This window comes from Dromaius novaehollandiae, chromosome 3 (assembly GCF_036370855.1).
Source record: "Dromaius novaehollandiae isolate bDroNov1 chromosome 3, bDroNov1.hap1, whole genome shotgun sequence".
Taxonomy (NCBI): Eukaryota; Metazoa; Chordata; class Aves; order Casuariiformes; family Dromaiidae; genus Dromaius; species Dromaius novaehollandiae.
The window spans coordinates 5,301,885-5,313,637 of NC_088100.1; the positions used below are offsets into that span (position 1 = coordinate 5,301,885).

The 11,753-nt window shown below is 42.6% G+C and overlaps 1 protein-coding gene and 1 long non-coding RNA gene across 5 annotated transcripts in view; one reads left to right on the forward strand and one right to left on the reverse strand.

Moving 5' to 3' along the window:
- TFAP2B (transcription factor AP-2 beta) overlaps positions 1–3,202 on the reverse strand; it is a 31,775-nt gene extending 28,573 nt beyond the window's left edge. The window contains exon 1 of one of the 4 annotated variants that reach the window (XM_064508297.1): positions 2,952–3,202. In XM_064508297.1, the coding sequence (XP_064364367.1) occupies positions 2,952–3,032 (81 nt within the window). In that variant the 5' untranslated portion in view covers positions 3,033–3,202. The remainder of the gene's footprint in view (positions 1–2,951) is intronic. The other 3 variants (XM_064508299.1, XM_026093819.2, XM_026093821.2) reach the window with 3 other exon arrangements.
- On the forward strand, positions 2,925–5,524 carry LOC135327780 (uncharacterized). The gene is made up of 3 exons (XR_010388157.1): positions 2,925–3,022; positions 4,142–4,469; positions 4,831–5,524. It is a non-coding gene; the product is annotated as an uncharacterized LOC135327780 (long non-coding RNA).
- The last annotated feature ends 6,229 nt before the right edge of the window (positions 5,525–11,753 follow it).

Genomic DNA, 11,753 nt, shown 5'->3' on the forward strand with positions numbered 1-11,753 from the left:
CCTGGAAACCTCTATCTACATATATGATTTACCCCTCCCTCTCTGTTTTTTTTTTTCTTTTTTTTTCTTTTTTTTCCTTTGAGCTCCCAGACACAATCCTCTTCAACCCAAGGCTAGGCTCAGACTGCTCCGATACCCCTTCCTCCCTTTCCTTCTCTACACCGCCTCATAATAATTGATATTCATGACTATTAATATTACACGACTACTTTAAAGGGAGAATGCAGGACCAAATGGAGCGTGAAGCTGGCAGCCAGCTCGAGAGCTCCCCTACTATTGTAAATGACGTTCATTCAGTGGAGAATTACTAGATGTAATCAGACGAGGGGGGCTGGCAGAGGCAGAGTTTGGGGAGAGGGAGAGGGGGGAAAAAGTTTAGCAAGGAAGAGGCATAACTTCAATTAACTCCAGTGGAGGAAGATGTGTAAACTAGACACTGCTGGTCGGCAGCGAGGAAGTGAGACGGAGCAATGCTAGAGGCTAAGAAGAAGAAGAAGAAAACCGTATTTCCTTCTTTTACATTTAATTATACATTCCGAATACGAGAAATTGATTGCCTTTGGTGCTTTTGTTCTTACAGCTTTTTAAAAACAAATAATGAGAAAAAATAGGCTTTTCTAATCCTTTCCTTTCTAAAAAGAAGTGAGAAGAAGAAATGTGCAGCCATTGTATTATAACTATTTACAGCGGAGATTAAGCCCTTTTGCTGAATGCTGCAGATCGTATTTATTCGCAATAGCAAAATAAATACGTGGATCGGGGTTAAGTTGGGCTCCGTTTAATTTCGAATCCTGTTCCTCCTGCCCGATATGAAAATAAATAAGAATAAAAAATAGATGTATACACGCATATCCCGATTTTCACCCAAATGTAAAATGTATGCAGTGAATTTTAAAGGATAGTAAATTTATAGTTTCGAGGCAAAGCCGGGGGCAATATAAAACCTTTTTGATGTTGCAGGAACCCGTTCAACTGGACTGTCTGCCATTTCTGTTAAAGTTCAACTTACGTTCCTTCCTAAATAGACTCACACTTCCCAAAGCAGCCCCCCCGCTCCACACACACACACACACACACACACATGCACACATACATACTTTTGTTTCAAGAACAGTCAGTTTAAGTGGCTAAGACTCCCCCACCACCCTGTTGTTAATTATAAATCGGAAAGAGGAAGAGAGAGAAACAATTTTTTTTCCCTGAGATAAACCTAGAAGGCTTTAGCTGCTTAAAAAAAATAAACAGCCATATTTTTTCCTCTTTTTTTTTTAACTCTGCACGTTGCAAGCTCCACCAGGTTGGGGCATACCGTGCTTGCAGCCCACCCAGCCGCTCCCCCGACCTGCCTCACTCCCACGGCAATTTAGAAACGCGCGTGTCCACCAAGCGCACAGCAGCCAAATCAGATTAAAAATATCCTATATAGAAAAGAAAAAAAGGGGGTGAGGAAAAAGGGGAAGCAAGGGGGAGTCCCCGAGCTCCGCGGCCGGGGAGGGGGCGCCCGGCGCTGCGGCAGCGGGACAATGGCCGAGCCGCGGCGGGGAGGGCCGAGCGGGCCGGGGGGGCGGCCGGGCTGTGCCTGCGCCTCGAGCCGCATCTGCCGGCTCTTTCCAGCCTCCCGTCGATAATCAGCGCGGCGGGAGCTCCGGAGAGCCGAGCCGGGTGGAGCGGGGAGACCCGCCGCGCCCGCCGCCCTGGGCGGCAGCAGCGCTCGGCCGCCCTCGCGGCGCCCCTCACCGTGCCTGCGGGTCGCCGGTGCTTCCATGCGGTGCCCCCCCGCGCCGTCTCCCCAGTCCCTCGCCTCGCAGTTTGCCGCTTTACGCCCGAAACGCGCTGCCGGGGCGGCGCGCAAGGGACCGCGGGGGCCCCGACGGCGCTGCCCGTCCCGGCGCCCCGGGGGTGGCCGCGGCGGCGCGGCCCGCCCTGCCCTCGGCCAGCCGCCCCCCGCCGCGCCCCCGCCGCCGGCACCCTGCTCCCGGCCTCGCATCGCCCCCGAAACAAAATTCAAAAAAAAAAAGAATCAAAATAAATTCAAAAGCCCGACGCCTTTCCTTACGCGTCTGCCCGCGTTTCGGAGCAAATCCCGTTTAACTTACGCGGCGTGCGTTCGCCGAGCCCGTTTGGAAAAGATGCCGCTCATGACACCGTGCAAAATTAGGAAACCTTTCGCAGTGGTTTTGCTGTATTATTATTGTTATTATTTTCTCGGTCTGCTCTAAAATAGCAGAGGTCTGAACATAGCGCACAACTTTTCTCGTCGACGGACTATGCGGAGCTGCGCTCTGAGTATATGAATTCGGGTGCGTGTGCTCATATTCGCGCAAGAATGTATGTACCCTTTGATCAATATATGTATACTTGCATACCGTATCTGCTGTTAGGTAGGTATACAAAGCCGTAAAAATGTATCCGATTGTGAAAGAGAGAAGAAGATAAAAAAATCCAGGTTCAGGATGAGCTTACATTGGAATTGGAAATAAAAGAAAAAAAAAAAGCAAGAGAAGAAAAAAAGAAATGCATCCAGTTTATGAATACCAGATTGTGTTTCTCTTCTATTTTCAGCTTTTTTTTCTCGACATTTGTCCATATTTAATCGAATTATATTTAATTCGAGGTCTAAACAATCAAACTCTTGCCTTTAAGTTGCCTCATTCCAACCCCCAGATCATTTCTTTGATGTTTTAAATCGCATCAAACAGCTTTTCCACGAAAAAAAACCCCAAAGTTTAGGACTTGGCATGCTGAATACAAATACGCAAATAAATAAGCATTTAAGCATTTACTCTTGGTTTCCTATCTATATATTTGTGTGTGTTGGTGTGTGCGTTTATATAGCTGCCTATATATGTATGTAGATAGAGAAATATATAATATAGTCATGCCTGTATACAGCTAGAAGTATATTTAAATATACATATACTCTCTTACTCATATGCATATTATATACTCACCTCGTAGATGTCTTCATACTTGACATTTTCAACCAGTTTCCAGAGCATGATGGCAGGCTGTTCTCTAGGAGGTGAGTGCATTCATGTGAAGAGCAGATGTCTGGATTCTCAGTACTTCTCTGTCTGTAATGATCCATCTATAATTGGAAATGGGGGACAGACACCAAATCCGACGTTCCTCTTCCATCGCAACTTATATCTGTTGTCTGAAACAATAGGCTGCAGAAGTAAACCTCAATCGGATAGTAAAAAACGTTATCTGTTACATACTTACATATATCTACAGACATATATGTGACTGCATATATACATATACACACATATATAGACTTAGACTTATATGCAGGCATATAAAGACTATATATATGCACAGTTGCACACCCACACACACACATATACAGACACACGTACACGCATATATCTCCAAACATACAACTTTTCCTATAAACAGACATACATAAATTGATACATATATGCACGTAAAATGTGTATATCTTCATGCATATATAGGCACATATATATTATACATATGCGTATATACATATAAACCTGATCAATTTATATAGTAGTTTATATAAATGCACATGTGTGCATATTTTTATATATCTACACACATATACGTGGATATATGGTGATCATACATACATATTATATAGTATATATATAGACTGTTTTGATACATAGATACATAGATAGACAGATAGAAGAAATTAATGGATATGTTTTCAATCCTCCTTATATTAAAATAAAGAAGAGATTGACTCTGTACTAAGCGATTCATCATTTACAATGAGATATTATGTTTTTCCCCCCACGCAATATGCTTTTATTTACATGTCCAGAAATTATCGTCTCACATGCAGTAAAACACTAAAACAGCGTCTCATCAAGAACATTAAAGAGAATCTAAAAGGAGTAAATCTAAAATTAATGATTTTCATATGAAAGCTTTATACTTCGGACTGGGAGTGTATATTTTATAACTTGGAAACACTTTCTCTGCAGAAAGAAAAAAAAAAGAAAAGACTGTAGCAAACCCGCCTCCACTCTCATCTGAAGAGCGATTAGCTACTTTCTTAAAATGATTAAAAATAGAGTTGGATTCGTGCGTTTCCCGCTTAGCCCTTGGTTTGGAAGGGGAGAGGAGGAGTTGGACCATTTTTAACCTTTATTTTTCTTTTTTCCCCCAGGCAAACCTTCGTTTGCATTGTCCGTTTTTAACACGTTGTACCGCAAAGAGGCGACCTATTCTGAAGGCGAGCAGAGCCCATCTCTGCCTCTGGAAGGAAACAACTGAGCTTTGCAGTGGGCTGGTGCGCTAGGAGGGAGGGAAAAAAAAAAAGGAAACAAGCGAGACAGAGACAGAGAGACAGAGAGAAAGAAGGTGTTTCTAAATTCAGGGTCCTATCTCTGGAAATTTCAAGCTCTGTCTATAAGGTTCCTACAAATCTTTGTTATTCTGCATGGGATCCTATGGGAAAGTGCATAGTGTCCTTTGTACTTTCAAAGGTCCTACAGGTAAAGACGCTTTTATATACATATATATGTGTGTGTGTGTATATATATATATATATATATAATCTCTAAAACGAGGAAAACTTCATAAGAAGGCACTTCTGGCGTCGTTTGGTTGGCTGGTGAGAAGGGTGGGCTTTTTTGTTTGCTTTGGCCCCTAATTAAAGCAGAAAGCGTAAATTCACCCCTTTTCCCCCAGCCTCTGTAGACGCCCCCCCGTTTCAAAGAGCACATCTCTTCTAAAAAACTCAACCCGCAAAAGGGAAGAGACAAATAACAGCTACTTATTACAAGAGGAGCCGGGCAACGGTTTTGCTGGAAGTTATTAAAGCAGATACGAGTTGATTTTTTCTCTCTCTCTCAGCAGAGCCTGTCTTTGCAGTCACCGCTGCACGGAGGAGGAGGAGAAAAGAGCACATCTCCGAGTGGGTTGGGCAGACCTTTTCAGCCGAGGCAATAGTGTAAAAAATGCTGAAAAGGAAAACGGATGTGTGCCGTTTGCATGTGGATGTGCGGAGACAGCCGTGCAGACGCACCGCACACGCTCCCGTGCGCCTGCAGAGCTGAGCGGCCCCCTTAGAAAAATGCCAGGCTCGCAAAGGGCCACTTTGCCATCACTTCTGTTAAAGTCTTTGAGTCATGTTCTGCGAGGCTGGCACAGGGCAGAGGGAATGTGCTTCCTGACAGCTAATGCTTTACCATTTCGTGGCACCCTGAATTAAATGTGCTCTGCGCGTTGGGGGAGGGGGTAAGAGGGGATGAGAGAGAAAAAGAAGCTAAAACAGATCTGACGACCACCGCTTCCCTGCTCACAAAATGGTACAGGCTGCAAATCCTTATTTTCAAGTCCCATAATTGTTAGATTCAGTCGCACTTGCAAAACATGAGATACGTGTCTCAAATGAGCTTTTTAAAAATTAAATTGAACAAAGGTTCTTCTCTTTTTTATTTTTTTCCCTCTGCAGCTTAAATATTTAAGTCTGTCTACTTCAGCAATTACAAACGGGAGTTGTTGCATCCGTTTATCTGAAATACTCAATAAATTCTTGAGTTCAAAATGCGTGACATGTCTTCAGAATTGACCCTTAGAAGTTGCATATCTTCAAACTGAAAGAAAAAAAAAAAAGAAAAAGACGTTTCTCGGCAGTTTTGGGGCATGCTTTGACAATCTTTCGCAATGCACGCCGCGGATCTTCGCAGTGCGCAGAGGCACTGCAACTCAGCCTTGCAGCTGCAATTGCATAGGATTTCGTTTTTTCTTTTTTTCCTCTCTCTTTTTTATTTTTAAGGCCCCTTTTCTACCTAGCACTGCTTGCCTATGAGGATGCCCCCCCGCCCCTGCGGCCCCGGGGTCCCGGCAAGCCGCCCCGATGCCGCCGGGCCGCGCACCGGCCTTGAGCGGGGCAGCGGCGCCCTCTGATGGGGCTTCGCTACATGCGGCGGCTGCTGCCGACGGCTGCTCAGTCCCCCGCGTTTCTGCGCATTTCCAGCCGGCGACCGGGGGTTACAAGCAGCTGAGCGTTTTCCCTTTCTAGAAATGCCGCTAATTTCGACGCTTGATTTGTACAGACGCAGAGAGCTGCAGCTTCTCCTTAGGCTGCTCAGTGTTTGCAGCTCGGTGCTGTAATTAGGAGCATCTTTTAGCCGCCACTTTTAAATGCAATGTAGAGCTTAAATCAAATATTCAAATAAGCTCACTTAGCTGTCTGTCAATAGCTTATCCCCCGGCACAGGAGGGAAAGGAGCTTCAACACCGTGACGGTCACTCTGAAAAAAAGTCGGAAAAAAATTGACTTTAACTCAACAAGTATGTCACTCTCATTTCATATGATATTTCTGCCTTTTTTTAAAAAATAGTCATTTACCTACTAAAGATCATATTTCACTAATGGACTTTCAGTCATTGTGTGCCTTCTAAAGCAAGCGTGGGTCTTTATCATAAAGTATATCCTTTCCCGTATCCTACCCCTTAGCAAGTATGTGCTATTGGCTAGAGTTTAAAATAAATCAGTTTAGCTCAGCGCCCTCTGCTGCTCGCTGGCGGCTTGCATGTAAAGGCAGGTTTGTGATATTTCAAAGTGCAAATTCAGTCTTTTCAGACGTGTTTGGCACCTTTTCTTGCAGACTAACACTTTTGTCCCGTGCCTGTTATTTTCCATATGTTCCCACGTACATTTCAGAATTCAGTCCTAAAAACAAACAAACAAACAAACAAAACCTCAAGTTCTTCACAATTTGCAACACCGGAGAAAAAATACTATAATAATGCAAATATCTAAGAATGTGGCTAAAATTTCACTGCCAGCTTCTTCATGGGTTACAAAAGTCACCTAGCTGGTGTGCGTTATAGTCCTCTTCATTGTGAATAACCCCAAGACTCAGCTCTTCAAAAAGGAGAGACAGAGAGAAGGAGAGAGAGATTAAGAGAGAAAGAGAGAGATAAAAAGAGGAAGAGAGGAAGAAAGGAAGAAAAAAGAGAAAGAGAAAGAGAGAGAGAAGAGAAAGAAAGACAGACAGACAGAAAGAAAGAAACAAAGAATGCCCCCTCCAAATCAAAACAAGAACAGAAAAAAAAATCCTAACTTTTTATCTTATTGGCTGATAAATCCAGTTTCTCTACTACATCTTCAGACATAACTGGAGATTTTCTTTCTTTCTTTTTTCCAAAACCATCAGCAACAATTTTTCCAGCAGAAGCATCTCCACACCCTCTTGATGCTGCCTGCTTTCTTAGATGCCAGGAGCAACTTGTAGCAAGCCAGGAAAGAGCAGCAACACGTTCTGAAGCCTCTTAGGGAGATTTAAGAGTTTTGCCAAGTTTAACAACTCTGCAGGAAGATGCTGGGAGTCTCCCATCAGTGGTGACTTCCCTGGGACCCCTGTCCCTGCAGACCCTCTCAGACCATTCCCAAACCCTGGGATCAGGGCCAAGTGGTCACCCCTTGGCACTGAGACCCACCTCACACTGCCCTGGGGCTGCCACCCTCCCATACCTCTGTCTGCAGCCAGGAAAGACATGGACGGGATGGTAACCTTGTCTGAAATGTCTTCTCCAAGAAGGGCTCTGAAGCATCCTAAGAGCTATGCTCTGAAAAGGGCTGGTGTGACCATTTCAATCTTCAGCACTATGCGCTTTTGAAAAGGAGGCCCAGAAATATCTTTTTGAAGGCTAGCAGGGACTTCCCTGTGATTCCTGCCCTTCTACCTGACAGGAAGAGAGGCAAAACTCCTCCACCAGACAGGCTCAGTAGTGAACTATCAACCAGAGTCACCAGCCAGGAACCCACCACCTGGTTAGTGGTCTCTGTCTCACTCCCATTTTACGGGCACGAGTATAACAGTGTGTTTGAGCAAACTCAGGAAATGCTTTGGACCCCTTTTGGATAGTATGACCCTAGTCCTGTTAATCATTCCTAGTATGTCTGAAGACATAGAGATATTGTAGGAGAGGGCATTTCTGCTGCCCTCGTGTCGGGGTTTTCTCTCTGCCTTCCTGCTCTGCATCTTTTGGGATGGTGACGAGTCGCAATGAGTAATAGCAAAGAGCTTAGGATGTTTTGAAACTAGGGAAATCTCAGTCCTCACCACTAGGAGACACTGAAGATACCCTTGGTAAATATTTCCAGCTGAGAAAGAGGAGGCTCTTTTATTTACTTTTGGAAGCAATTGTAAAATTGTCAAATACCTGGAAAATTAGAGAGAGGAGGCAGCTTAAAAGTAGTAAGTGAGTAAGAGAAAAGTTTTTAAAACAAGATAACATCTCAGCAATTTGGTGTTTTCTTGTTTTTGTTTTCATTTTTGTTTTTTAAGATGGGAGTGTTTTCAGATATGATACAAATTAAACATCAGGATACAAAATGTCAAAGCTTTCTTTTTTTCTGAGCTAGTAGTATCAAATACCCATTCATAGCCAGTAAGCACACGCTGATACAGACTGAAAGACAGTCAGTGACATTAAGGAAAACCCTATTCTCTATTTTAAGAAATTTTGGATTTGTCCAACCACAATTAAAAAATGAGTTTGAGTTCACATGTCACTCACCTTATCTACCTGTGGTACTTACTTGCCCTCCAGTCTTTAAGACAACCTGTGAAGCAGAGTCCTTTATAAATGGGAAATGAGCTATACAGAGCAGAAGTCTAGATTCACAACGGCATTCAGAGATCTCAGTGCCACTAAATTCAACAATTATCTCTTCTATGCCATGTTATTCCTTTCTCCCTCCCAGCTAACTTCTGACTTCGAGGCACTTATATATCCCTAGGGCCAACATTTCATACTTGGAACATATTCTCATACCATGAAGCAAGCTGCTGCCTAAGTTCTGGCAGAGATGTCCCCCCTACATGACTCTGCTCCAGTGCAGATTACTTCGTCCATACTAGAGGACAAACAATAATAATAACAACAACTCTTCCTTTGCAATTACATTAGGATTACAATTACAAATGACATGTTTATATTAAAATTAATAACACATTGTATTGCTAGAATGAATATTGTATGAAAGGCTGTGAGGATGAAGTTAATCTAATTTAGACAATTAATTTTGCCTAAAGTTTAAGGCTATATCCATACTTACAATGGCTCAACCATCATAGTGCTGATGTGGGAGGTAAAGATTTGTTTCTTCCTTTACCTGCCTTTGAGCAGGAATCCCAACCTTGTTCTCCCTGGCCAAGTCCTTGTTCTCCCTGGCCAAGCCTTGCATAGTCAGTGGGTTGTTTGGAAAAGGGAACTCTGCCAAGTGATGTCTGTATTACTAGATTTAGGAGTATTCTGGTACCCAGGTTGGATTATGTGCTCTACTCATATCTTGATGTTATATTCCTCTCTGCAACTTGCTCCCCACCACCACCCTCAATAATCCTGGATACATCATGTCAACAGGGACCTGGACAGTGTGATGGGATATCTCACCAAACCTCTAGATTCAGCCTTCTAGCAAGCTGTTCTACATACTGCAAACTCTTTGGCACAGAAATGACAACCAGACCTCCCAGATGAAGAGTAAAGAGTCCTCCATGTCTTTCTTCTTGTACCACTATCATCTCCTCTTTATTTTGATCTGACTCACGCACTCAGCTCAAGAAAAGTTTAGTGAACATCAGATAAGTGCTTAGTTCCCTACAACATAGAGCAAAAAACCTTACTCATCGCTTCAGTGGCCCTTCCTATGAGCTTGGATTGTTCTTTGGTGTTGGCTTCTGTATCTCCATATCTTAAGACCCACAACACTCTTTACTCTTTGGATAGGGAATCCGAACGATAACTTGAGGGATTTCTATGGCTAACAGGAAAAGTAGGAGTTAGCTGTTGAAATATTAAACCCAAGACTTTACTCCCCCATGGTCTACTACTGAATGGACATATCCCTTGTAACACAAGAGTCTGGGGAGTCCCAAGAGCTGCTGTCTCAACTGCAGGGTTACCCTGCATGTCTGCTCCGTGCCCAGCTTTTGGAAAACAGTTAATTCTTTCTGAAACAAAGCCAAACAAAGAAGCCAAACAAAACAAACAGAAAAGTTGCTAAACTCATTTCCTTAAAAATTTTCAACCAAACATTCATTCACTTTCCTCAGTTTGGGGATTGACACTGAAAGTAGGAACCAGGTTGTCCCTCTGAATAAAGCATAGAATTTTTATTTATTTATTGTTCCGATTCCCCCTGCAATAAACCAAAACCAAAACCAAAACCAAAACCAAATCCATAAAGTAATGAGGCAGCATAATCAATGAAGAAAAAACTGCAGCCATTAAAGGAAGCTTTCTGTTTTACTGAATGTTCAATATGACAAAAAGTTAGAAGATTCAACTTTTATTTGTTTAATTTTTCAGGGAGTTCAGGTTCTTGATTTCAGGGGCCTTTCCCTTCCTTTGCTTTCCTTTGCTTCCCTTTGCTTTCCTGCACATCTGGGCACTTTGGCTGCATCGATGCTAACAAATTGAACGATGCCAAGAAGTGTTGGTTGGCTTTCTGGTTACTTAATTATTTAATTGCTTAATGGTTAACAGGATCCCTGATATGATTCTGGCCCAGGTCAGCTCTTCCAGACACCTCCCAAGCAGGGTTTGGGAGTAAGCAAGAACAGGGGCTATTCCCAGTAAGCAAGTTGGATACAGCCATGCTGTTTCAGAGGCTGAGCTTAGTAATTTAGAAGCCAGCTATTTTGTGACAGTTGGACTCATGGTATAGTGTAGGTATAGCCTTAAAATTAAGGCACAAGCTAATTGTCTAAATTAGGTTAATAGCATCCTCACTGCCTTCCATGTAACATTCATTCTAATGCTAGAATATGATATTAATGTTAATACAAACCTTCCATTTGCAATTGTAATCATAATGTAATTGTATGTCATCGCTTTCATTATTATGAATTAACAAGCACAATAAAGATCAGTGTTTCCTACCTAAAAGGCATAGGAATGAGCAAGTGTAAATGAATCATTCTAACAGCACTGAAATTAAACATTTTGTTCTCCCCTATCAAAAAGAGGGGATTGAAAATGAAAATTGTAACCTTCTTTCCCCTCAATTTTGAAATTACCATCTTTTAATGATTTGATTTGGCTACCTGAAAAGAACCTAATTTGTAAAAGCTTATAAGCTTTCAGCCTACCTTTTAATAATCAGATTTGTTTATGAATCTTCAGAATGCCTGACATTACTAAAAATATGATCACAGTGTTCCTAAAAAGAAAAGGCTCACAGAATCACTACTCAGTTTTGCAAATCTTGGTCTCTGAACCTCATTCACTGCTGAAATTCGACATAATCATTTTTCCCCCAGTTAGATACTAAAAAGTTTCAGCCCAAATTTATGCCAGGAGGCTTAGACCAGGTTTTATCATGTGTTGAAATCACATGACCAGTTTCACAGTTCCCTGAATGAACAATTTTGTTTTGGTCTAGTTTTTATTTTTTTGGTAATTCTGATCCCTAGGATCCCCATACCCTTGTTTCTAAGGGTATGAAGAGTCTGTTTGACTTCAGCAAAAAAAAATAAAACAGGTATCTCCCTCAGAATACATGGAATATAAAAAAGGAGACCTAAACCAGTTTAGTGGAGAGGGTACTTTGGAGCCTGGGAAGCCGGTGCTGCCTCCCATCTCTGCCAATATTTCTCCATCTCCTGTGTGCCTGACTTTCATCCAGACCTGCTTCTTTATTGGCAGCTCAGTTCTGACATGGCTTGTTCCCTTTTAATCATCTGTCCTCATAACATAGCTAATTAAAAGGAACCTGACCATATCCTAGACGTGTGAACATCAGGAAGACACTTGGC